The 24,492-nt window shown below is 34.0% G+C and overlaps 9 protein-coding genes and 1 long non-coding RNA gene across 14 annotated transcripts; 5 read left to right on the top strand and 5 right to left on the bottom strand.

Annotated features, from left to right (window-relative positions):
- The first annotated feature begins 6 nt into the window (after window positions 1-6).
- On the top strand, window positions 7-2,200 carry LOC128921975 (uncharacterized). Its single transcript, XR_008471261.1, has 2 exons — window positions 7-128; window positions 2,158-2,200. It is a non-coding gene; the product is annotated as an uncharacterized LOC128921975 (long non-coding RNA).
- On the bottom strand, window positions 1,254-2,202 carry LOC105211370 (rhodanese domain-containing protein CG4456). The gene is made up of 2 exons (XM_011182761.3): window positions 2,047-2,202; window positions 1,254-1,985 (listed from the first exon to the last, which is right to left on the bottom strand). Exons 1-2 carry the CDS (start codon window positions 2,090-2,092, stop codon window positions 1,483-1,485), a joined length of 549 nt encoding a protein of 182 aa, XP_011181063.1. The 5' UTR covers window positions 2,093-2,202; the 3' UTR covers window positions 1,254-1,482.
- A 1,530-nt stretch (window positions 2,203-3,732) lies between these two features.
- Window positions 3,733-5,914, bottom strand: LOC105211366 (phosphatidylserine decarboxylase proenzyme, mitochondrial). The gene has a single exon (XM_011182754.3). The coding sequence runs from the start codon at window positions 5,639-5,641 to the stop codon at window positions 4,343-4,345; it is 1,299 nt and encodes a 432-aa protein (XP_011181056.1). The 5' UTR covers window positions 5,642-5,914; the 3' UTR covers window positions 3,733-4,342.
- A 588-nt stretch (window positions 5,915-6,502) lies between these two features.
- Atg6 (beclin-1-like protein) lies at window positions 6,503-8,147 on the top strand. Its single transcript, XM_011182752.3, has 3 exons — window positions 6,503-6,725; window positions 6,785-7,826; window positions 7,893-8,147. The coding sequence occupies exons 1-3, from the start codon at window positions 6,611-6,613 to the stop codon at window positions 7,996-7,998; spliced, it is 1,263 nt and encodes a 420-aa protein (XP_011181054.1). The 5' UTR covers window positions 6,503-6,610; the 3' UTR covers window positions 7,999-8,147.
- Window positions 8,135-9,075, bottom strand: LOC105211365 (splicing regulator SDE2). The gene is made up of 2 exons (XM_011182753.3): window positions 8,861-9,075; window positions 8,135-8,803 (listed from the first exon to the last, which is right to left on the bottom strand). Exons 1-2 carry the CDS (start codon window positions 8,948-8,950, stop codon window positions 8,174-8,176), a joined length of 720 nt encoding a protein of 239 aa, XP_011181055.1. The 5' UTR covers window positions 8,951-9,075; the 3' UTR covers window positions 8,135-8,173.
- Window positions 9,076-9,405: 330 nt separating this feature from the next.
- LOC105211362 (ribosomal RNA processing protein 36 homolog) lies at window positions 9,406-10,507 on the top strand. The gene is made up of 3 exons (XM_011182750.3): window positions 9,406-9,633; window positions 9,714-10,257; window positions 10,321-10,507. The coding sequence occupies exons 1-3, from the start codon at window positions 9,580-9,582 to the stop codon at window positions 10,449-10,451; spliced, it is 729 nt and encodes a 242-aa protein (XP_011181052.1). The 5' UTR covers window positions 9,406-9,579; the 3' UTR covers window positions 10,452-10,507.
- Window positions 10,444-11,318, bottom strand: LOC105211363 (39S ribosomal protein L11, mitochondrial). Its single transcript, XM_011182751.3, has 3 exons — window positions 11,097-11,318; window positions 10,742-11,026; window positions 10,444-10,674 (listed from the first exon to the last, which is right to left on the bottom strand). The coding sequence occupies exons 1-3, from the start codon at window positions 11,229-11,231 to the stop codon at window positions 10,504-10,506; spliced, it is 591 nt and encodes a 196-aa protein (XP_011181053.1). The 5' UTR covers window positions 11,232-11,318; the 3' UTR covers window positions 10,444-10,503.
- Window positions 11,319-11,551: 233 nt separating this feature from the next.
- On the top strand, window positions 11,552-15,986 carry LOC105211360 (spastin). Of its 2 annotated transcripts, XM_011182746.3 has the most exons (6): window positions 11,554-12,607; window positions 12,734-12,904; window positions 13,091-13,363; window positions 13,701-13,870; window positions 13,988-14,252; window positions 14,331-15,986. In XM_011182746.3, exons 1-6 carry the CDS (start codon window positions 11,791-11,793, stop codon window positions 15,074-15,076), a joined length of 2,442 nt encoding a protein of 813 aa, XP_011181048.1. In that variant the 5' UTR covers window positions 11,554-11,790; the 3' UTR covers window positions 15,077-15,986. The 2 variants fall into 2 exon arrangements, with proteins under 2 accessions (XP_011181049.1, XP_011181048.1); XM_011182747.3 differs by lacking the exon at window positions 13,091-13,363 and having other exon boundaries at window positions 11,552-12,607.
- A 311-nt stretch (window positions 15,987-16,297) lies between these two features.
- LOC105211361 (spastin) lies at window positions 16,298-20,841 on the top strand. The gene is made up of 4 exons (XM_011182749.3): window positions 16,298-16,460; window positions 16,798-16,967; window positions 17,085-17,349; window positions 17,428-20,841. The coding sequence occupies exons 1-4, from the start codon at window positions 16,397-16,399 to the stop codon at window positions 18,171-18,173; spliced, it is 1,245 nt and encodes a 414-aa protein (XP_011181051.1). The 5' UTR covers window positions 16,298-16,396; the 3' UTR covers window positions 18,174-20,841.
- On the bottom strand, window positions 20,760-24,210 carry LOC105211359 (nucleolysin TIAR). 4 transcript variants are annotated; one of them, XM_029039678.2, is made up of 5 exons: window positions 23,923-24,210; window positions 22,331-23,207; window positions 21,370-22,263; window positions 21,206-21,308; window positions 20,760-21,130 (listed from the first exon to the last, which is right to left on the bottom strand). In XM_029039678.2, the coding sequence occupies exons 2-5, from the start codon at window positions 22,565-22,567 to the stop codon at window positions 20,970-20,972; spliced, it is 1,395 nt and encodes a 464-aa protein (XP_028895511.1). In that variant the 5' UTR covers window positions 22,568-23,207; window positions 23,923-24,210; the 3' UTR covers window positions 20,760-20,969. The 4 variants fall into 4 exon arrangements, with proteins under 4 accessions (XP_028895511.1, XP_028895512.1, XP_011181045.1 ...); XM_029039679.2 differs by having other exon boundaries at window positions 21,206-21,290; window positions 23,923-24,201; XM_011182743.3 differs by having other exon boundaries at window positions 20,760-21,133; window positions 23,923-24,195.
- Between the last annotated feature and the right edge of the window lie 282 nt (window positions 24,211-24,492).

Consider the following 24,492-nt stretch of genomic DNA (forward strand, 5'->3'; position numbering starts at 1 on the left):
TAAACAGTGGGCTTGACCGAGCTTGCATTCAGCTGGTGACTTATCATCCGGTTAGTCGTTAATTTAAAAGGACACAAGTAGCAATCTATAATTGTAGTAAGTTGTCTTCTGCGTACTAATTATTACTGGTAAGAAAAAAGCTTCTAATTCTCGATACATTGTAGAACGGATTTAAACAAAAATCTGTGGAGAAATTTTATGCTGTCATATTTAATTACATATGTTTTTGTTGGCCTCATTAAAAAGTAGATAACAGGACAGTAAACGATGTTAGAGCTTTTAATATGTTGTTTAATTCTTATTTGCATTTGTTTAAACTTTTTATTGGATACAAAGCAAAACGATAACGTAAGCTTTTAACGCAAAGCTCATGGAACGTGTGATACCACAATATTCAAATTATTTTTTCCTTTACTAATTTGGGTTTGTCTTTGTTTTTGTTTTTGCAATTCATTAACATCATCGGAACACATTAAAATAAAACTAAACATATTTATGTTGTTTTTGTGCGTTTCTTTCATTGCTAACAAGTTGTTTACCTCAAAACATGAGAAATCTGTTGTTGTTTTTCTGCAATATCAAACTTACATATGATGTATATATGTATGTACATTGTGCTTACATACATATCTACTTTTACTCGGATAGTATTTTTCCGCTAAAAGCTATGTCTGTCTATGTACACAATTTCAAATCTATTCGCACTTATTTAATAGGATTGGTTTTAACACTATTTTCTTAAAAAGTATATTCCTTTTTTCCCCAATTAGTTAAACTTAAAATAATAAGTGTTATTGGTTAAATCAATGAATGACAAAACAAGGGCAAATATAAATGTTGTTTGGTGAAACTTACTAATAAAATTATTGTCTATTTAAGTGCATTTCTGATCACACGATACCGACTGGCTTAGATTTCAGATAATTTGCATTTGTCCAAATATTCCCACAAAAATTAAAAGCCATAGTTCATTCTTATTCGAAAGCAAAGCAATGCTATTTATTTCAATATAAAAGTGTGCATAGTTAAAATTTGTTTGAAACCTTACTTCGTTAAACGTAAATGCGAAGATTGTTCATGTAAATGCAAATGTTTAATATTAACTTAATATAGTACACTCATATCATACGCTTACGTTCCGCTTGTTAAAATTTTAAAGAAAGAAACTTTTTAAAAATAAACTGTGTTCATCAGTTTACTTCTTTTGGAAACGTAATCACACATTTCAGATATTATGCAATGAAAGAGAGCCGTTCAGGAACGTATGTATATTAGTGTGTTGGAATATTTAACACATAATCGTATATTTTAAGCGAAAATTTGTATCAAACAAAATTTGTGAAATTTAATTTTTACAGCATATGCAGCTGAAGCGACAGACTCCGACCGGATATAATACCGGTTCGTTCTTGTTATGTAGAACAGATCACCTTTGGTCAATTAAAAGCGCGTGGCAAATTTTTCAAAACAATCGTGTTCCAATTAATGATTTTCATTTTTAACCCAATCTTCCCATGATCCTTCATAATATTTAACATTTGTAAAGCCCATAGCATTTGCTATTTCTGCAGCTTTTAAGGCACGTCTTCCCATCTTACATGTAAAAATTATCTCATCCTCAAAAGTTGGCTTTTGACGACCATACTTGGACTGGAATCTTTGAGGTCTAACATCCTCTGCCAATACCCGCACTACGGAGTCTAAAGGAATATTTATACTTGTTGGAATTCTGCCTGTTTCTTCTAGTTCCTGTCGCTCACGTACATCAATTAATAACTTCTCAGGATGATTCGGTAAATCCTTGATATCATTATATTTTACGGACGGTATTGGTTTTCGGTGTGAGTTTTCAGTACTAAAATTTTGGATCAGCGAATTTGTGGTTAATGGATGACTTTTTATAGGGCATTGTAGAACTTCTCGTCGTGTTATATTGAGGTGGTATAAGTTACTAGAAGTCCTTGTCAAATTGCGTACAGCCAAATCTATAATATAAAATTTTTACATACATTAATAAAGGATATTTCCAAGCACATATGTTCCTACTTCGCAATCCCAGAGTTCTAGTTATTCCAAAAACTTTAGGTATCATTTTCCTTATATAGGTTTAATGTACAAAAATAAAAATTATATAAATAAAACGTCTTAATATTGCAGCTGGTAAAATACTATTAAAATGACGTTAGGCACTTGCGCCAAATGGTTCTGTAGTTTATTTACGCCACCACCAAACCAGAGTTGTTATATGAAGCATGAAGAAAAAGTATCACGTATATTCACCAAATTTATCGAAATCGAAGGAGTGGCATAACGTATCGATTTTTCATGCAATTATAATCGAATTTAAAAATGTGCAGCGCGATACAAGGTTATCATTAAACTTAATTATTTTGCCTGATATATAAACATACACATGTATATAATAATATCGGATAGTAACAATGGCACTTTATAATATCCTTACAATTTATGTAAAACAAAATATAATTCCACACTACGAATTTAACACCAATAATTTGCTATTGGAGACGTTTTGGTCCAAATGGTATGATTTAGCTGATTTATATATGTATGTTACATAATTCATTACTACAATTTTCTAACATTATTTCTGTAGCATTCTAAGATAAGAGCGTTGTAATGATTCTGCCAAAATATATAAATAAATATGTAAACAAAATTAAGTAATGGGTAATTTTGTTTATTTCTGTTATCACTATACAACTACATCTACATACATACATATATATACCAATTAAAAAATAAAATAAACTTAAACTAGTGGACCAAAACAAAATGTTCTGTTTATTTACATTTTTTTATTCAATAACAAATGGCAGCATACATACATACACATGTATGTAAGTCTGTTCAATTTAATTTACAATGTATTATACATTTAAAATCAATAAATGCGTAATTGAATGATTAAAATAAATAATCCTGACAACCAAAATTGGTCTTAAACAGCATTATGGAATCAAGTCAGGTCATAAGACAATTTAAGGAATTTAATTGCATTTAACTAATTCTAAAATATGTATATACATGAGCATATTCAACTGTGTAAACGTATGTATGTTTGTGTGATTATAACTTAACTATAAATCTACGCAATTGTGGGCTCGTTATCAGTCAATTATAAAAAGAATATGTCTAGTTTCTTTTTTAATAAAAAAAAACCCGCCGTGTTAATACTTTCATTGATTTCGTTGCCCTTAGATGACTCTGATTTCAGTTCAACTTAACTAATATGTACACACATGCAAACTCGTACTTATTTTTCAATTACTATAATATACATTTATGTAAGATAATGTGTATTTACAACTAAGGCCACGCTTAAGCAATATACTAAATGCACAAAGCGTTCTTATTGAAATAAATACCATGAAATTACGCTAAGAAATAATATCTTAGCGATGGAATGCACAATTACTATCCTTTGGAGTGCCGAATGATAGATGTTTATTTCTAAGCATTTATAAACATTCATACATACACACATGTGCCTAGGCATTTGGGCGAACGTATTTTGCTATTAGACGTTTAATGATTTTCGTATATGCTTAGTTCCGCTTTGGATTTCTTATCAGTACTAACATTCCCAGAAGCGGATTTCATTACTCTATTGTAAATCGGATGTTTTTTCTTAAATATAGAACCAACATCTCTTCACACAAAAAACGATTTGTTGTTTACCACTTTCAAAATATGAACAACTCATTGATCTCTTTTTAACAGTTCAAATAATGGAAATTCCAATTTTATTTTATAATGTATCTTTATTAGCTTCTTTAAAAACATTACAATATCTGTTTATAAAATACATTTGTACCCCAAAATGTTTTAGAGGTTCAAGATGATAGATAATACACAAACATAAATGATAAAGAATTATTTTGAATACATTTCACGTACATACGACTAAATAAACAAGGAACTAAATTAGTTTCGGATAATAGTAAACAAAAATGCTGAGTTTTTATCATATCTATTTCTATTCCATAGAGGAACAAGGAGCCGCTTACGACATTTGTAGTAGAAATATCATATGAAATTATAAATGTTTAAACAAATTTTAAGCTAAATTGAGCTTAACATAGCAGGTTCCTTTGGTAGCGAACTGATATGATAAAAAGACAAATTAACTAAAAAATATTATCGCTGACAACGCTTAACGCGTGCATGTGGATCACAATCAGTTACTAGCACATATATCATCTCAAACATTTCCATTGGTGGCGTCACGATTATATGAAGATCGTAACTTGTGCATATTTTTACTTCATTGCAAGAAGTTCATCAGCCAAAGACCACTGTTAGTGGCAGTTTGATTGGCTTACTCTAAGATACCTAGAGATTCGCCAACTTGTACCTTTTGACCAACCTTAACATTAAATTTAAAGTTCTTAGGTGCTTCAAACAGTAGCACAATTGTGCTACCCATATTGAATTGTCCTAGCAATTCACCACGCCCGAAAGTTTTTTTATCCGATAATTCAACTTCATCGTAAATGTGACGATCTTTATGAACTCCCAATTTCAAGCCCATCCAACGGTTTGTTTTTAAATTCTCATCCATATATATCTGCACCGAACCAACATTGGTAGCTCCCACTGCCGCATAACTGAAGAAGCCGTGTTTCCATTTGCCCAAATATACAGCACGTTCATTCAGACAAAACAGATCGGGTAGCCAAGTAACTACGCGTGGGTTGACTGATAAGAGTTCGCCGACAAAATGACGTCTTAACTTTGGTTGCCAATCGGTTGGAGAATGGAAACGATGATAATCACCAGGTGCCAAGTAAATTACGCATTGGTAAAGTTCGGTTGAACCATCGTTATTTTCTTTCAGTTCTTCCGTGAATTCACCAGTTAATCGATTGTGCCATGTAACTGGTCCTAAGAAGGACGACACACTATACTTGACACCTTTCACCTCCTCTATTAACTTGTTTTGTGCAGTTCCAAAGTGTAATACACGCCCATCTGCCGGAGAATTAATGGTGGCAGTTGGATCGATTGGTCGCACACCTTCTCGCAGTGGCCGAGTAAAGAATTCCGCAAGGCTATTGTAGTATTTGTAATCAGGATGTAATGCTTCTTCCAAATTAACACCGAACGTATTTGAGTACCAACCGTAAATGTATGGTCGTAGATAAACTGGAATATAGCATGCCGCCAACCAGCCCCAGCATCGACTAATTATTCGCAGTGGTAAGGAGCAATAGACTTTTGATTGAAATGATGATGCAGTACGTGGTAACTTTTCCTTTTCACATTTCTGCTTGTGAAGCTGCCACTCTATAACACCAAATAAGCAAATGCCAACAGGTGTCCAACGCAATAGAAAGCCGGTCCATTTTGTCCAAACACTGCGACTCACAAGGTTTTCCTGATTATATTTCTTTTCATTTCTATGACCAACCTTCCCTAAGGTGCTGTTGCAACGAGCAATTGGCTTTATATTAGCCTGTTTCGAATCAACTAACTTTGTGGAAAAACTTTGACGAAAATGACGCAACATAGGCCATTTTCCTTGTTCTTGTTGTTGGACTTGCTTCAAATGCGCTGCTTGTCTCAAACTGCCTGCTTTGATTAGAAAGCGCCCACGCGGTACAAAATAAGATACCATTTTCGTTTTAGACTACTTTGCCAGTATCCCAACAAATTTTCCAATAATTAAATAAAAACTGTCTAGTCTATTAATCCGAACAATATTATATTTTAACAATTATTTTTATCACAGATTCAAGAGAATTTCCTGAATATTCTACTATTGAGGTATAATATTTTTTATACACAATTGCCTATGAAAAACAGCTGTTTACACGGAGTGATAACCAAACAAGTCTGTCACCTGAGGACTGTCAAATTGGAATGGCAGTTGATGATAGTGGTTCGTAGCTGAAACCAGAGAACATATAATAAATTACGTTCTCTGCTACTTATCGCAATCAAATTTATCATTTTTTTTTGTGGACCGAAGCTGAAACTACATAACATGCGTGACCATATGCGTGAGTGGGGCAATGCATTAAATTAAAAAAAAAAATTTATAAATTATTGTCCATCACGTTGCGTTTGAGTACACAAATATACTCCTAAAATAATAAATAATTTTAAAATGATTAGTTTGTAGACATTAATTTAAAATAATTATAAATTGTTTGCCATGTAATCTTCTAATGCTGCAATAGAAAATATTCTTTAAAGTCATCAATGGTACCTAAAAAGTAAGTTCTCAAATATAAGGACATTGTTACACTCTCAAATTTTATATTGATATTTCGATCGCGATCCACGTTCTTGATCAATATTGCGCCGTGCAAATATCACGATTCATTAATTTAAATATAGATTAATATATTTTAGTTATATTATTATTAATACCTAAACTTCTATGTTTACAATTAATGTAATTTACAATAATAAGCACATCAATAACTTAGTTTCGATTACGGAATATCGATATACTTTTTATGTTTTTCTATAAAGTTCCATCTCTACATATACAAAGAATGCATAATCGTACAGAGACGATGGAGAAAAGTTTATTGAGTGAATAATAATTATAATACAGTGTATTTAATAAAATATAAAAATGAGTGAGGCGGATAAAGTGGCCGTTTCCTTTGCTTGCCAAAGTTGTATGCAACCGATCAATTTGGAGGAGGGTCTAGATAATATCGATGTGCACTCCATGGCAGAACTCGCATGTAAGCATAACAATTTTCTTGTTTATCAAAAATATAATTAAATTAAACGTATTTTGTAGTGCCTATATACGCGGGTAATGAAAATAGATTAGATACTCATGATGTCAATGTTTTCGATCATTTTGTACCTCCATTTCGTTTGTCTGATTCAATCAACGGCACTGGTTTTATGCTTGTTTCGGATGGTCGCGAAAAGAAATTGAGTGCTTCATTCAAACTGAAAGCAGAACTATTTGATTGCCTGTCTTCGAATTCGGAAATTGATCACCCATTATGTTCGGAATGTGCTGACTCCATGTTGGAAATAATGGATCAGGAATTAAAAATAGCAGAGCAAGAATGGCGTGACTATAAAAACTACTTGGACAATCTTGAACAACAAGAATGTCCAAACATCGCAGACTTGGAACGAGAATTGAATGAACTGAAGGGAAACGAATCTCGCATGTTGGCAGAGTTGGAAAAACTCAACCTGGAGGAGCAAACTTTGAAGGAAGAAGTTAAAAAGGAGGAAGAAGAAAAAATAAAACTTCAGAAACAAGAGGCAATATATTGGCGTGAATATACGAAGCATCGTCGCGAGTTAATGCTCACTGAGGATGAAAAACGTAGCTTAGAATGCCAAATAAGTTATGCAAAGCAGCAACTGGAAAAATTGAAAGATGCCAACATTTTCAATATCACTTTTCATATTTGGCATGCCGGCCATTTTGGTACTATAAATAATTTTAGACTTGGCCGTTTACCTTCTGCATCTGTGGATTGGTCAGAAATAAATGCTGCCTGGGGCCAGACAGTTTTGCTTTTATGTGCTCTTGCTAGAAAAATAGGATTAACGTTTGAACGCTATCGCATTGTACCTTTTGGAAATCATTCATACGTTGAAGTGATTGGCGAAAACCGTGAGCTGCCGTTATATGGAACTGGCGGATTCAAGTTCTTTTGGGATACTAAATTCGACGCTGCTATGGTTGCTTTTCTTGATTGTTTGACACAGTTTGGACAAGAAGTCGAAAAACGTGACACTAAATTTTTATTACCATATAAAATGGAAAAAGGAAAAATCATAGATTCATCTACGGGCAACACGTATTCAATTAAGTAAGTTGCCATATTGTTTGCAAATTTTTCCGCATATGCATATATACTAACTTTGAATATTCACAGAATACAATTTAACTCGGAAGAACAGTGGACCAAAGCTTTGAAATTTATGTTGACAAATCTAAAATGGGGCCTGGCATGGGTTTCGTCGCAGTTTGCAAATGACTAATTGCTATTTCTGTTTTTTATTAGTTTATCAAATGTAAAAATATAGTATTATATTCCTTGAACAAATATTTTTTTCTTAAAATTCTTTACTAAATATGTAAGACAAGTTAAAACATTTAATACAAAATATTAGGTACTTAAACTTTCCAATTTTTTTTTATTTTCACAAATTTTCTTTATTTTGCAGCATTGGGTTCTTTAGACACTGTGTCCGTTTTTTTAACAACTACTACTTTTTGTACATTTGATTCATCAGAAGAATCTTCACTGCTACTTTCATCCGAGTTCAAAAGATCGTCGTCAATCCATAAAGCATTTTTCTTCTTTTTAGGATCAGCTTTGCTCGTTTGTGTGTGCTTACGTTTCAACGATTCCGAACTGCTACTGGGCTTATTATCATTCTTTTTAAGACCTTCTTCCACCGCGCTGTTTACTTTGTCCTCTAACTTAGCTCTGGCATCTTCGTACTCCGCGTCTTTAAAATCATGCTTAGGAACTGAAAGTAATTTTTCAATTTTGCGCTTTTTCCGTTCCTGTGATTCGCGTTCTAAATCTCCCATTTTCTCCAAAACTGCTTTAAGACGCTTTTCTTCATTGATATCCCGTAAACGACGCCCGCTAAGATCACGACATGCTTCTCTGTTTGTTGTCTTTTCTATTTGTGCACCAATGGCACGTAACATAGAACCAAATCCACCTTTGCCACCCAAAATGCATACACGACATTGCGCCACACCAGAAATCTTGTCATCCAACGTTAATCGACGCCCATTCTTTTCCAGATATATTTCATTTGGTAATAAACCCTGTGAAACAGATATATTAAAACAAGTTTGTATATATTAAACTATAATGAAACTTACACATTTTTGGGAAATCAATTGTTTGATATCTAAGCAATTTTCAACATTGGTTTTGAGTAGTAGTTCCTTATTCAAATAAATAAATGCCATATTTTATTATGTCTTGATAATTAACCTTGTTCGTATTGCTGCTGATTTATCAATGAGTAAATAATAACACAAATGTTTATATTTATATTTTCAGTCACTTGAATGTGAGATGGGTTTTACTTCACAGCCATTAAAAAATGTATCGATTAGTTTTAAACTCTTTCAATAACAGGGTTGTTAAATACTGAAGCAAGTAGTTTGTGCAAACTTTCAGCTTTATTAACACTACCTGTTCTTGAATATTGTTTAACAATGCTTTATCATGTCAGTAATTTATATATTAGTTATACAAATATTTTACATTATCAAATATGTTATGATATATATAAAATAAAAGCCGAACGTTTAGATTTTAGATTATATTTGTAGATAACTCAAAGCCGAATATTAGACAAACTTATCGATTATTAAAATATCGAGAATGAGCATGTCGAGCAATCGAGAAAACATCTGGATTAAATTTGACAGCTGTGACAATTTAGTTTGTCAAAAACGAAATGTGATTTGTAAATAATATTTTGTAAATAACCAATTATTTGGCAACTAGCAGGAGTATAGAATAAAAATTGTGAAATTTCATACATTTCTGAGTTCAATTCGTGATCTTATATACCGATAAAGATTTTTTAATGTCTTCATCATCTTCAGACAGTGAGGACTCAGTCCACAATGAAGAGCAAAGGGTATTTATTTGAATAAATATATATGCCAATCTTCATTTATCATTTATTAACGCATGTACTTTATTAAAATTTTGATAAAGGATTCAATTCGGGAAGACCTTAGCAACATGAGCTTTGAAGAAATTATGAAATTAAAAGAGGAATTGGGCGCAAAACTGTACAATGAAGCAGTTCTGGGTGTGAATAGTGATAAAACTGAGAAATCACGCAGCAACAAACAAAACACATTTAAACGATTGAATAAAAATCGTCCACGGGAATTGACTGCTAAACGACAGGTGCCTTTTGTATCCATCGAACAGATGAAGCAAAATAAAACGGAGGAGAAATTACGTGATCCTCGGTTTGATGAAAATTGTGGAGACTTTAATGTAAAACATTTCAAAGAAAATTACAAATTTCTTTCGAGAGTTCGGCAAAAAGATATTGTAAGGCTTAGGAAACAATTACGCGAAACAACTGACAGCGATGAGCGTAAGGGTCTGCAAACAGAGATCCAAAAGCTAGTTAACAAAAACGTAGAAGAAAGAAAATGGCACATAAAGCAACAAGAACTGGAAAGTGAAAAATTGGAGATTCAACAAGCGATTGAGAAAGGACTCAAACCGCATTACAAAACAAAAAGTGAGTAGTGAAATCCCAAAAATAATTTATCAAAAACCGAAATTTATCTCTTACTTTTTCCAGAGGAGCGACGTGCTAAAGAATTGGTCACACAGTTCGAGAAACTCAAAGAGTCGGGTAAACTCAGCAAACATTTGGAAAAACGTCGCAAGAAGAATGCTGCCAAGGATCGAAAACAACTTGGAATTGCATAGCATTGTTTTATTTTTCATAAAGAAGTATAATAAAGTATTTTTAACAAAAAAATTAACCCGTTCTCAACATCTTTGCTTCACGTTTTTCTTGTAATTCTCGTTTTTGTTCGGCGACAACAACTTGCCGTTCTTCCAAAAATTTAGCATATTCTTCAGGATTTAGTTCTCGTACAATTTTAATTCCACAGGTGCGTGCAATTCCCACAAGCATTTCGCACATTTGCTAAAAATAAACATTAAAATCTCATTTAGTTAAATCGTATATTGTAAATGTATTTGGTTCTCCTTACCTGCATTGTTAGCAATGTATTAGGTGGGTCTTGTATTTTAATTGCTGCAATTTCGTATAAATGTTTTAATGTGATCATGCCAGCGATTTCTCGGCCCGGTTGCATGGCACCGCGTGGAATTCCTGCAGCTTGTTTCAACAAAAATGTGGCGGGTGGAGAGTGTATAACCAAGTTATAGCTGCGATCGCTGTTAACTGAAATACGACATGGGAGTGGAATGCCTTCTTTCATTTCTGCTGTCCGTGTATTGAAATCTTTGCAAAATGCAGCAATATTAATAGCACGCTGTATAATAAAAACATGAGTAAAATTATGTCAACAGTGTAATGAGACGGTCCCATATATTATCACTAACCTGACCGAGCATTGGACCTAGCGGAGGACCAGCGGCCGCCATACCAGCAGGTATGTTTGTTTTTAATTTAGTCGTATGTGTTATTTTATCAGCTGTTTTCTTTAAAACCTTAAGTTTTCCCGCGGCTTTCGACATTTTTAATTAATAACTTTTTAAATATGCTTTTGTTATGCAAAAACTGAGCAACGAGAGGATATTAGGCAACAGCTGATTTGATAAACAGGGGTGCATTCTGGTCTGATAACAAACACATATATTTGTATTAATTACAATTTTGTATAAGACAATGTTATTTATTAAGCTCTTTAATGTGTATATATTATTTTATTTTATGGCAATGGCGCTTTTCTTATAGTTAATGACAAAATTGTAAAGTAGTTTCTATATGAGGGAAGACTGTAAAATTTGAATGGAAATGCAACACTTCCAAAAAAGAACAAAACTGTCATTGCAACAAGGGATGATACAAATGAAACCACTTTTATTCAATATGTATTGAAAAAAGAAAACTGCGGCACAGTCCTAAATAAAACTGCTCATTATAAATATAAAAAGTGTAAAATTTTACTTATGTAAAAACGTGAATTTATTGCGTAATAAGTAAACAAATAATTATTAAAACGATATCAAACATCAATTGAATTGATACGAACTGTGCGTGCTGTGTAAACGCGCAAAGAGTACAAACATTTCGATGGTGCGTAACAAAACGCAATCGACTTCTTCGTCATCCTCAGGCAATGCAAGTGGCAGTGCTAGTAATAGTAGCAGTAGCACCAAATCTCCTATCCGCCAGAACAGCGCCAATAGCAATAATATAAACAGTGGCGCGCGTACACATCGTAAATCTTCTAGTACCTGCAGTGTTGCATTAGCCGACGATTTAAAGCCAGCATCGTCTTCTAGTCGGCGCTCACAACCACAATCTAACAATAATACCTCTTCTCATACCGACGAAGAGACGGACGGAGAATATGACAGAACCCCTACTGACGGCGCCCCATCGATCAGTTCTGTGCATAAGCAAAATCTTTATATCGTTTCATTTCCCATAATTTTCCTCTTCAATATATTGCGTTCGTTGATTTATCAATTGTTTTGCATATTTCGATATGTATACGGGGCTAGCACAAAAGTGATCTATAGGCCTCATAAACGCGAGTGTAATATAGAAATCGTTGTTGGCTCCAATAAATCGTTTCAAAATTCGCGAATTGAAAATACTTTACCAAGCGAAATTGACAAAAATCAGCTCGTACACTATCATTCGCGCAATTCATCTTTGGCTACTTATCCGCTGGCGGGGGGATCTGGTATTGGTATTGGAAATATTGCTGCAGCCAGTGGCCAACAGCGTTATCGTTCTGCTCAACAATTAGATATGTCTGGAAGAGGAAACCCATCTAGTTCGCCGGGACCTGGTGATCCACTGTTGGCAAAACAAAAACACCATCACCGTAGGGCGTTTGAGTACATTTCAAAAGCACTAAAAATTGATGAAGAAAACGAAGGTAAATGACGTTTGTATTTATATATAATATAATACATGTACATATTTATATTGAAGTCGAGTGAATTTACAATTATTCAATTGGTGAGAATGACTTAATTCACAAGCAAGTATTTCTCTTTGTTAGGTCACAAAGAACTGGCTATCGAACTATATAGGAAAGGCATCAAGGAATTGGAAGATGGAATTGCAGTTGACTGCTGGAGTGGTCGTGGTGATGTTTGGGAGCGTGCCCAACGTCTTCATGACAAAATGCAAACAAATCTTTCGATGGCCCGAGATCGATTGCACTTTTTAGGTAATTCGTGCAAAATTGTTTTTTTTTCACTTGCCATCTTTTTCGCTTTAGAATTCCTTTGTTTGTTTTGCCTTTTGTTTAATTAAGTGTAGTAGTAATGTTTTTTTTTCATTATTATTTATACACTATCCTTTTTTTTTGTTTCATTCATTTTATGTGTTAAAATTTTATATGCGGCCTGTACAGAATTACGAGAAGAAGAAATGAAATTGCATGCGCTGAAACTTAATGATTCTGATGAGCAAACAAATAAGGTGTTAGTTGTGCCACCCATGGTAGTAAATGGCACTACATATAATAAATCTGCAACCTCACGTACGTCTTTAGCGAAGACTGATACACGTTTACCTTCCTGTAATTATCAAAGTAAATTAAAAACTACAAGAAAGTTAACTATGGATAGTCAAAAATCCATTAATTGTGCTACCACAACAGGAGGTAAAGTTGCTTCTTCGACAGGTAAGTTAAAACAATAACGAAATTTTTAAACTCCGTCGTCATTTCTAAGTTCAAATTTAAAATTTGAATTTTCTAATTATTGATGGATGGGATAAAGAGAAAGTATTCATCAAGTACAGTTTGAATATTTTATCCATCAGGATTTGGAGTCACTGGTTATTAATGTTCTAGAAACGGCCAAGCTAACTTCGATTTTTATATTAACTACTTTTTTAATTTAACTATTTTCTTTAAACCTCTTCATATTGCCATTAGTATTTTTTTATAGTAACAAGTTTTTTGTGTCGCCAAGCATAAAATTATTATATTATTTATAATTTGTACTATTCTCTTGTAGCTTCGGGTCGCAAATTGACTGTAAGCTCTAAACGTCCTGGAAATCTGGCCGTAATTAACAAATCCCAAACGTTACCACGCAATCTGGGTTCTAAGAATGCGAGTAGCACAGCAGTGCAAAGACAACCAGTTAAAACTGCGGCCACACCACCCGCAGTGCGGAGACAATTTGTAAGTAATAATATTTACATATTTATTTACAAATGAATCAACCAAATGATTAGGGTTGTTTCTACATTCTGGTACTTATTCCTTACTATGTAGTATAATTATAACCTTTTCGTTTAGACATCGGGCAGGAATACGCCTCCACAACGTGCTCGTACTCCTATTAATACGAGTTCCAATTATGGTAATCAAAGCACCGGTAGTGGCAGTACACCAGCTGTAACGGTTAAAGGGGTAGAACAAAAATTGGTGCAAATAATTTTGGATGAGATCGTAGAAGGTGGCGCAAAAGTAGAATGGACTGACATAGCTGGGCAGGAAGTAGCTAAACAGGCTTTGCAGGAAATGGTGATTTTGCCTTCGGTGCGTCCCGAACTTTTCACAGGTAAACATGGACTTCAAAATTAACAACTCTTAAATATTTATATGCAATTGAATTTTATGATTTCCATTTCATTTGCAGGTTTGCGTGCACCTGCAAAGGGTTTGCTGTTGTTCGGACCACCAGGTAATGGTAAAACGTTATTGGCTCGTGCTGTCGCCACAGAATGTAGTGCGACCTTTTTAAATATATCGGCGGCCTCTCTGACGAGTAAATATGTTGGTGATGGTGAAAAACTGGTGCGCGCGTTATTCGCTGTGGCGCGTGAAATGCAACCATCTATAATATTTATCGATGAAGTTGATTCGTTGCTATCGGAACGTAGTAGCAACGAGCATGAAGCTTCACGTCGGCTTAAAACGGAATTTTTGGTCGAATTCGATGGACTGCCGGGTAATCCGGAAGGTGATCGCATTGTTGTATTGGCTGCAACGAATCGACCGCAAGAATTAGATGAAGCTGCTTTGCGACGCTTTACCAAGCGCGTGTATGTGTCTCTGCCCGATATTGATACACGTGAGCTATTGTTAAGTCGTCTACTTGAGAAGCAAGGTAGTCCACTCGGTACGGAAGCTTTACGCCGCTTGGCTAAGCTTACCGATGGCTATTCGGGCTCAGATCTAACGGCTTTGGCTAAGGATGCTGCACTCGAACCAATACGTGAACTTAATATGGAGCAAGTAAAATGTTTAGATATTAGTGCAATGCGTCCGATCACCGAGAATGATTTTCACAATTCGCTGAAACGCATACGTCGTTCGGTAGCTTCGCAGAGTTTAAACTCATACGAAAAATGGTCACAAGAGTATGGTGATATAACTATTTAAGTATTCCAAAAGTAATAGTAAGTTGTGTAGTTTGTGTCATAATATTTAGCGTTCTCACTTTGCATACTACAAATGCTTGAAACAATTTCACCTAAACATAAATTAAATTGACGCTGCTTTGTTCGCAGCTAGGTTTAACGCCTTATAACGATGCTATTGCTAATGCCACAACAGTAGTAATTGATGGGCCTTCCTTAGATGTATGTCTGTTGCTTTGATAGAAACACCTTTTTTAATAAAAAAAATAATTTAATTAATGTGAAATAATGAAAAGCTTTCACAGTTTAAAATTTTACTTTTGTGAAATTAAAAACTTGTAATGCTTCTTTTTTATACATAACTATATGATATCTATAAATTTTCCTTTATTTTTTTTTTGTTTAATAACGTGTCTGTTCAGAAATAAAAACGAATTACGAACATGAAGAGGTTTCAATAAGCGCAAATGTTCGCGAAAGTAATTATCAATAATCTTTTCGTTTTTCTTGCACAAATATAAACATTTAATCAATGAATTTTGCCAATGTTAATGGCGCGAACGCATAACGCAAATAAAATATTGAACATAATTCGTCCCATTCCCCAACAACTAACAAGGAATTAATCGCTTTGTATATGTATGTTTTACTATTATCTGTCGATATTATTTAGTCTATAATGTAACGTTTTTTATATTATTTGTATGCATTGTATGTATTCGAAACTAATGTTTTTGTACACTTGTTTATACTTTGAAATATATTTGAATTTAAATAATTATTTAAAGAAAATAACTTCCATAGAAGTATTTAAAAAATGGTATCTCAAATGAAAAGCTACTGCGATAAGCTACATATTAGTTATAAGTAACTGTAAAATAAGTTAGGAAGATACTCAATCTTAAACATAATAAAATTTGGCAAGCTACAAATTAACTTTGTTTAACTTAACATGAAAATGGCATTGACTATCTTTAAATTGTTGATTGTGTAATAATCAGTCGATGCTTTTTAAACGCTTGGCACTCGCAAGTACTTAGTAATTGTGAGAAACAAGAATTTAAAGAAAATTATTTCAGTATTTATAGTTCTGATTATATACCCAATTTTATTATTGAAGTTGTGGTCAGGCTCACAACTGCAGTTGTCTTTCAAGTCTTCAACCTTACTAATAAAATTTCATCTTGTCTGAATATTTGTATATGAAACCAATTTTAGAAATTAGCGTTTACCAATTATTAACTGATTCTAACCAACCTCACGTACGTCTTTAGCGAAGACTGATACACGTTTACCTTCCTGTAATTATCAAAGTAAATTAAAAACTACAAGAAAGTTAACTATGGATAGTCAAAAATCCATTAATTGTGCTACCACAACAGGAGGTAAAGTTGCTTCTTCGACAGGTAAGTTAAAACAATAACGAAATTTTTAAACTCCGTCGTCATTTCTAAGTTCAAATTTAAAATTTGAATTTTCTAATTATTGATGGATGGGATAAAGAGAAAGTATTCATCAAGTACAGTTTGAATATTTTATCCATCAGGATTTGGAGTCACTGGTTATTAATGTTCTAGAAACGGCCAAGCTAACTTCGATTTTTATATTAACTACTTTTTTAATTTAACTATTTTCTTTAAACCTCTTCATATTGCCATTAGTATTTTTTTATAGTAACAAGTTTTTTGTGTCGCCAAGCATAAAATTATTATATTATTTATAATTTGTACTATTCTCTTGTAGCTTCGGGTCGCAAATTGACTGTAAGCTCTAAACGTCCTGGAAATCTGGCCGTAATTAACAAATCCCAAACGTTACCACGCAATCTGGGTTCTAAGAATGCGAGTAGCACAGCAGTGCAAAGACAACCAGTTAAAACTGCGGCCACACCACCCGCAGTGCGGAGACAATTTGTAAGTAATAATATTTACATATTTATTTACAAATGAATCAACCAAATGATTAGGGTTGTTTCTACATTCTGGTACTTATTCCTTACTATGTAGTATAATTATAACCTTTTCGTTTAGACATCGGGCAGGAATACGCCTCCACAACGTGCTCGTACTCCTATTAATACGAGTTCCAATTATGGTAATCAAAGCACCGGTAGTGGCAGTACACCAGCTGTAACGGTTAAAGGGGTAGAACAAAAATTGGTGCAAATAATTTTGGATGAGATCGTAGAAGGTGGCGCAAAAGTAGAATGGACTGACATAGCTGGGCAGGAAGTAGCTAAACAGGCTTTGCAGGAAATGGTGATTTTGCCTTCGGTGCGTCCCGAACTTTTCACAGGTAAACATGGACTTCAAAATTAACAACTCTTAAATATTTATATGCAATTGAATTTTATGATTTCCATTTCATTTGCAGGTTTGCGTGCACCTGCAAAGGGTTTGCTGTTGTTCGGACCACCAGGTAATGGTAAAACGTTATTGGCTCGTGCTGTCGCCACAGAATGTAGTGCGACCTTTTTAAATATATCGGCGGCCTCTCTGACGAGTAAATATGTTGGTGATGGTGAAAAACTGGTGCGCGCGTTATTCGCTGTGGCGCGTGAAATGCAACCATCTATAATATTTATCGATGAAGTTGATTCGTTGCTATCGGAACGTAGTAGCAACGAGCATGAAGCTTCACGTCGGCTTAAAACGGAATTTTTGGTCGAATTCGATGGACTGCCGGGTAATCCGGAAGGTGATCGCATTGTTGTATTGGCTGCAACGAATCGACCGCAAGAATTAGATGAAGCTGCTTTGCGACGCTTTACCAAGCGCGTGTATGTGTCTCTGCCCGATATTGATACACGTGAGCTATTGTTAAGTCGTCTACTTGAGAAGCAAGGTAGTCCACTCGGTACGGAAGCTTTACGCCGCTTGGCTAAGCTTACCGATGGCTATTCGGGCTCAGATCTAACGGCTTTGGCTAAGGATGCTGCACTCGAACCAATACGTGAACTTAATATGGAGCAAGTAAAATGTTTAGATATTAGTGCAATGCGTCCGATCACCGAGAATGATTTTCACAATTCGCTGAAACGCATACGTCGTTCGGTAGCTTCGCAGAGTTTAAACTCATACGAAAAATGGTCACAAGAGTATGGTGATATAACTATTTAAGTATTCCAAAAGTAATAGTAAGTTGTGTAGTTTGTGTCATAATATTTAGCGTTCTCACTTTGCATACTACAAATGCTTGAAACAATTTCACCTAAACATAAATTAAATTGACGCTGCTTTGTTCGCAGCTAGGTTTAACGCCTTATAACGATGCTATTGCTAATGCCACAACAGTAGTAATTGATGGGCCTTCCTTAGATGTATGTCTGTTGCTTTGATAGAAACACCTTTTTTAATAAAAAAAATAATTTAATTAATGTGAAATAATGAAAAGCTTTCACAGTTTAAAATTTTACTTTTGTGAAATTAAAAACTTGTAATGCTTCTTTTTTATACATAACTATATGATATCTATAAATTTTCCTTTATTTTTTTTTTGTTTAATAACGTGTCTGTTCAGAAATAAAAACGAATTACGAACATGAAGAGGTTTCAATAAGCGCAAATGTTCGCGAAAGTAATTATCAATAATCTTTTCGTTTTTCTTGCACAAATATAAACATTTAATCAATGAATTTTGCCAATGTTAATGGCGCGAACGCATAACGCAAATAAAATATTGAACATAATTCGTCCCATTCCCCAACAACTAACAAGGAATTAATCGCTTTGTATATGTATGTTTTACTATTATCTGTCGATATTATTTAGTCTATAATGTAACGTTTTTTATATTATTTGTATGCATTGTATGTATTCGAAACTAATGTTTTTGTACACTTGTTTATACTTTGAAATATATTTGAATTTAAATAATTATTTAAAGAAAATAACTTCCATAGAAGTATTTAAAAAATGGTATCTCAAATGAAAAGCTACTGCGATAAGCTACATATTAGTTATAAGTAACTGTAAAATAAGTTAGGAAGATACTCAATCTTAAACATAATAAAATTTGGCAAGCTACAAATTAACTTTGTTTAACTTAACATGAAAATGGCATTGACTATCTTTAAATTGTTGATTGTGTAATAATCAGTCGATGCTTTTTAAACGCTTGGCACTCGCAAGTACTTAGTAATTGTGAGAAACAAGAATTTAAAGAAAATTATTTCAGTATTTATAGTTCTGATTATATACCCAATTTTATTATTGAAGTTGTGGTCAGGCTCACAACTGCAGTTGTCTTTCAAGTCTTCAACCTTACTAATAAAATTTCATCTTGTCTGAATATTTGTATATGAAACCAATTTTAGAAATTAGCGTTTACCAATTATTAACTGATTCTAACCTAACCGCCAACCTACAACTTTCACTGGAAGTAACTAGTGCAAAGAAAATGATCTATAGCTAAAATATTATTTGAAAACTAGAAGTGTATAATGCTCAAATAAAATGCTGTGCAACTTACAATATTGTTATACGATAAATTCTAAAAAGATTTGTTAAAGCCAAGAATAGTAGGAATTCTATCAATGCCTTATATTCACCCCCAATCGGTGTTTTCTGCACTGTAACTGCTGAGCCCACCCTTGAATTTGGCCACAAAATGAAATATTCACATGCTCAATAAATTAAATAGTCTGTGTTGCATGATTTTTTTTTATTTTATTTTTGTTTTCAATATTTTGCATGTACATATGTATATCGCATTCACTTTTTTTATTGAAATAATAACTTTATTTCATTTTTTGTTGTTTTCTGTTGCATCCATTCAACGTGTTCACCTCTTACTTAATAACTACGGTTTGTTGTATTTCTTGCGGGTTACAAACTCGCAAAAATGGTGTGTTTAGCTATCGTACTTACTGTAAAGCATGTCACACCGTTTGTTTTTTCGTTTTCTGTTTTTTTTTTTTTACTTTCTTCCATTAAATTAAATATCCTAACTTGTTACTTTAAATGTAGAATGGATTAGATCATTTACACTACCCGCCCGTCAAGTTCCACTTGCAGTAGTTTCTTACAATATTTTGTTGTTGATGTCCTGATTGATGGAGCTCTTGTCACATTGCGTTTCAAAATTGTTTCGAAGTAATGTGTTTTTTATTTTGTCCTCTGAAGCTGTGTTAATCTATTGAAAAGTAAAAAAATCCTCTCGCTATATTAAGTAAATTGCTTACAAATGTTTTAAGTTAATAGCAAAGTGTGTGTGTGTGTTTTTGTAGTTGAAATATCCTGTAACTCTTCGTAGTTATCTTCGATCGCATTATATAATTAAGTTCTCTTTATTTTAAATATAATCTATTTAACAACGACCTAATTTCTAACTTCTCTTTATCATCTTTGTTTTGTTTTTTCTTTTATGTTTTCGAGATTGTAGCGAATATTACAAGCTTTGAAGTTTACGTTGTATGTTGATGGTTTTTGTTTTCGTTATAAGAAACTTATTTATTTTGCACGTTAGCAAGAACAATGTCTTGCTTCCAATACTTAACATTTCTGCTGCAGAAGTTTTCCCCCGTGTGTCATCTTTACATTCCTATTTAATCCTATTCATTTTAGTTGTATTTAATTTTTCGCAGTCAATCCAATATTAAAGACAAAAATGGCTATGATCCAGTGTTGAGTTTAGCGTCACGTTAGTTGCTTTGCGAATTTTACAGTTGTTGCTGGTAGGAGAGCATTATATATGTATAGGTTGTATGATGATAATGCTGACCATAATTACAGCACCAAGTGGGAAGATAAGTAGATAGGTACTCTAATTCACAACTTGAGCTCTCATTATGAAGTATTTGTAATTTTCGTTTGTTTTTGTTTTTATTCGTTTGGTGTTTTGTTTTTGATGCCTTTTAATATATTAATCTTCCGTATCACCCACTTGCTGCAACAACTATGACGGGCATATCAGGTTCATTGGCCCTGATACTGAGGCATGGCAGCGCTATACATCATTTGTGGACCCAGTGAGCCATTAGCTGCGGCCGCAGCTGTGGCAGCAGCTGCTGTTACGCTCGGCACAACAGTGCCTGGTACGCCCCAAGCCACATTCGGTTGTACCATGCGGTAACCCGCTGCTAAAATTTGACAAAAATAAAGAATGAACTGTATTAAGGCGAAATTTACAAAAATTATTTATGTTCACATACCTCCAGCCTGTTGAGCACTAGCATAGGCGTATGGATAATATCCTTGTTGCATATATTGTGTTTGCATTTGAGCGGCCGGATAGCCCTGTAACGGTGTAAACAACTAAGCAATTATTCAAACTTTCTCTTAATCGTTCTTTATATATATATTTGTAAAATCTTACTGTAGGTGGGTACCAATAACCCATTTGTTGGTAGGCTGCTGCATATGGGTACTGCGCAGCGGCAGCCAACTGCTGTTGTGTCATCATTTGCGCAGGTATTCCTGCTCCAGCCGCAGCAGCGTTTGCTACGACAGCGGCCGCTGCTGCTTGTTGTGGTGTGGTCGGTACTCCAGGCGATATGATAGTGCCGGCGGCAGCGGCCGCAGCTGCTGCGGCAGCTGCTACGCCCGCGGACGCTGCCGCCACATTATTCATTGAGTGTTCACCACCGTTTTCTTTGCCCCAAAAGCATTTCACTTGATTGCCGTGCACTTCCGAATTGTGAGTGTGCTCGATTGCGCGTGCAGCTGATTCTTTTGTAACAAACTTAATAAAAGCATAACCTTTATCTTTAAAAACGCGCACATCTTGTATAGGTCCGAACTGTATGAAATGCTTGTGCATGACTTCATCACTTATTACATTCGGAGGAAAACCTCCACAATAAACGGTGGTATTGGTTGGACTCGATTGATTGTATACCTCCTCAAAGGTATGTCGTACATTTCCCTTCATGCCCATTCCACTACCAGATTTGGTAGATTCACGAGGTGGCGGCAATTTTCGTGTCGACCAATTTGTTCGGATCGATCGAGAGCCGATCCATTGTCCATTCATTGCTTGTATCGCATTTTCCGCCTCTGCTTTCTTTACGAATGAAACAAAAGCATATCCTTTCGATTTCATAGTTTGGGGATCTCTTACGATTCGGCAATTTGATATTTCGCCAAATGGCGCAAAAGCTTCACGTAATGTTTCTGTTTCGATTTCTGGACTGAGATCACCAACAAATATATGATGATGTGAACTAATATCTGTTTTTGGCTGGTTCCCAGGACTAGTAGCCCAATTCACCTAAAATATAATAAAATAATTAGTTTTCCCAAATTATTGACAATTTTACATGTTCAGTAATACGTACCTTTATTTCTTTATCAAGAAATAATCGCTTATTCATTGCAGTTAGAGCAGTAGTTGCCGCCTGATAAGTTGAGTATTCAATGAATGCATATGGATCATTGCCGGGTTCTCTTATGATTTTGCAGTTTTTGACGGGACCCATTTGACTGAATAATGCGATTAGTAAATCTTCGGAAACTGAACCGTCTAAGTTGCCAACGTACAACGTTTTTGGTTGAGACTCGTCCATCATATACATTTGTTTACTTATTTTAACTCCAAATTGGTTTACTTTCTTTTGCCACACTGATAATGTCAGTTGTTGCGATCACAGAGACAAAAATTGCCAGCACTGTTTATCAAATTATTTTGCAATTTTAATACACTTCAACCAACTTCGTTGAAAATCGATTGCCGAAATATTAGAAAAGTAATTTTATCATGGCCTTTTATGTGCGAAATAATACAATTCTTGTTGTATTTAAGTATCATTCATGTCTGAGTATACAATTATATAAATAATTATGAATAAATAATTTGACGCGCCAGTTTTGAAAGAAGTATTTTCTTTTAACCACTCTTTTAATACAAAGAATTATTTCAAGAAGTATCCAAAAACTATGTATATTATTTATATTTTTTTATAAAAATCATAGCTATCTACTCTAATGGAGTGTTGAGAATTTTTTCATAACTCAAATTTCTAATTTGGACAGAGATATGGAATTCGTTTAAAAACTTTTATACGTCTGGCTTACGATGAATGCTAATATATGTTGTTGAAGTATTTTCCATTAGTTATTACTTATGGCATAGACGTTGAAATGCTTAGTACGAAGAGCTGGCTTTGAAAATAATCGTGGTAAATAGAAAACTAGATAAAGACGAACTTTCGTTATCTATATGTTTTGAAAAAAAAAGAGAAAGAAGTTAGATGCATAAATAAAAATTATTTATATACTATTATATTAGATAAAAAACGTAAACTAACTAAACATAATTGACTCACTCCATAAATAATTTAACTGTGGATAAGAATTCTACTCTACAATTACATTTAAAACTTAATATATAATTATGCTGGTTTATGGGATTGAGTACTCTTTGGAAGACCGCTTATTTTCACCCCACGCACCCCCAAAATCAACCTATTCACCATATTTTGAATATCTTTGAAGTACTTCCTAGATTGCATTCTAAAATTTTAGCCTTAAATAGATTGTACATTAAAGTGAAGTTTACACTGAATCTTCGATGTCACTGCCATCCCTCTCCTGTATTTTAAGCACAACAGCATAAATTACATGTGTTTTTTATATACGCTGTGGTATATTCTTAAATTATGTTACTAACAAATTAATGATATTTCAAAATATACTACTATGGCTGAATGGTGTTAGTATTGATGTTAAGACTAAATTGACGGGTGTGCGAATATGCTCACAGGCATACGTGCAATGAACAATAGCGAACACGCCAAGCCGCAAAACTAGCAGAGGCACAGCTGCACAAGGAAAAGCAGGATTTCTAATGTTACCTTTGTTATCTTGAGAAATTGAACTATTAACACAACTCCTAAAAGCTACCAAAATCAATTTTAATAAATTTACTTACATTTCAATCAATTCCCCCGCCTCCATGCAAAACTTTATCCTAAAAAAGACAGTCAACGGCTTCACAATCTACAGGAAAACTTTTTAATACGGAACGAAATCAACGAGAATGAATAACGATGACAGGAACAGGAATGAGAGGTCGGTCTCGTAGAAAAACGAAACGAAACAAATTTGCAAACCGGGTGTACAATCAATCTATCCCGCTCACTCTTACATACAATAACGAAAGAAACTACATTATACAGCGGAAAAAGCAATAGAAAAATACAAACCACACACTCAAAGCAAAATGAAAGTGAGAATAAAGTGAAAACCGCGCTGTTAACATACAGAGTTGCATTTTAGTTATCCAAAAAAAAATTTGCACATGAAAAATTAAGCTGAATTACTAAAAACTACACAACAGCATTCAATAATTGAACTTGTAAAATTATCAAAAGTTCTTTGACAAAATACACCATTAAAAATTATTATTGCAGCTTACGAAGAATGTGACTTTGCAAGTCTGGCAAGACGATGATAGCCATTTTTATTTCTCATCTATTTACAGCGCACATCAAATCCCTTT

Source organism: Zeugodacus cucurbitae, chromosome 2, assembly GCF_028554725.1.
Source record: "Zeugodacus cucurbitae isolate PBARC_wt_2022May chromosome 2, idZeuCucr1.2, whole genome shotgun sequence".
Lineage (NCBI taxonomy): Eukaryota > Metazoa > Arthropoda > Insecta > Diptera > Tephritidae > Zeugodacus > Zeugodacus cucurbitae.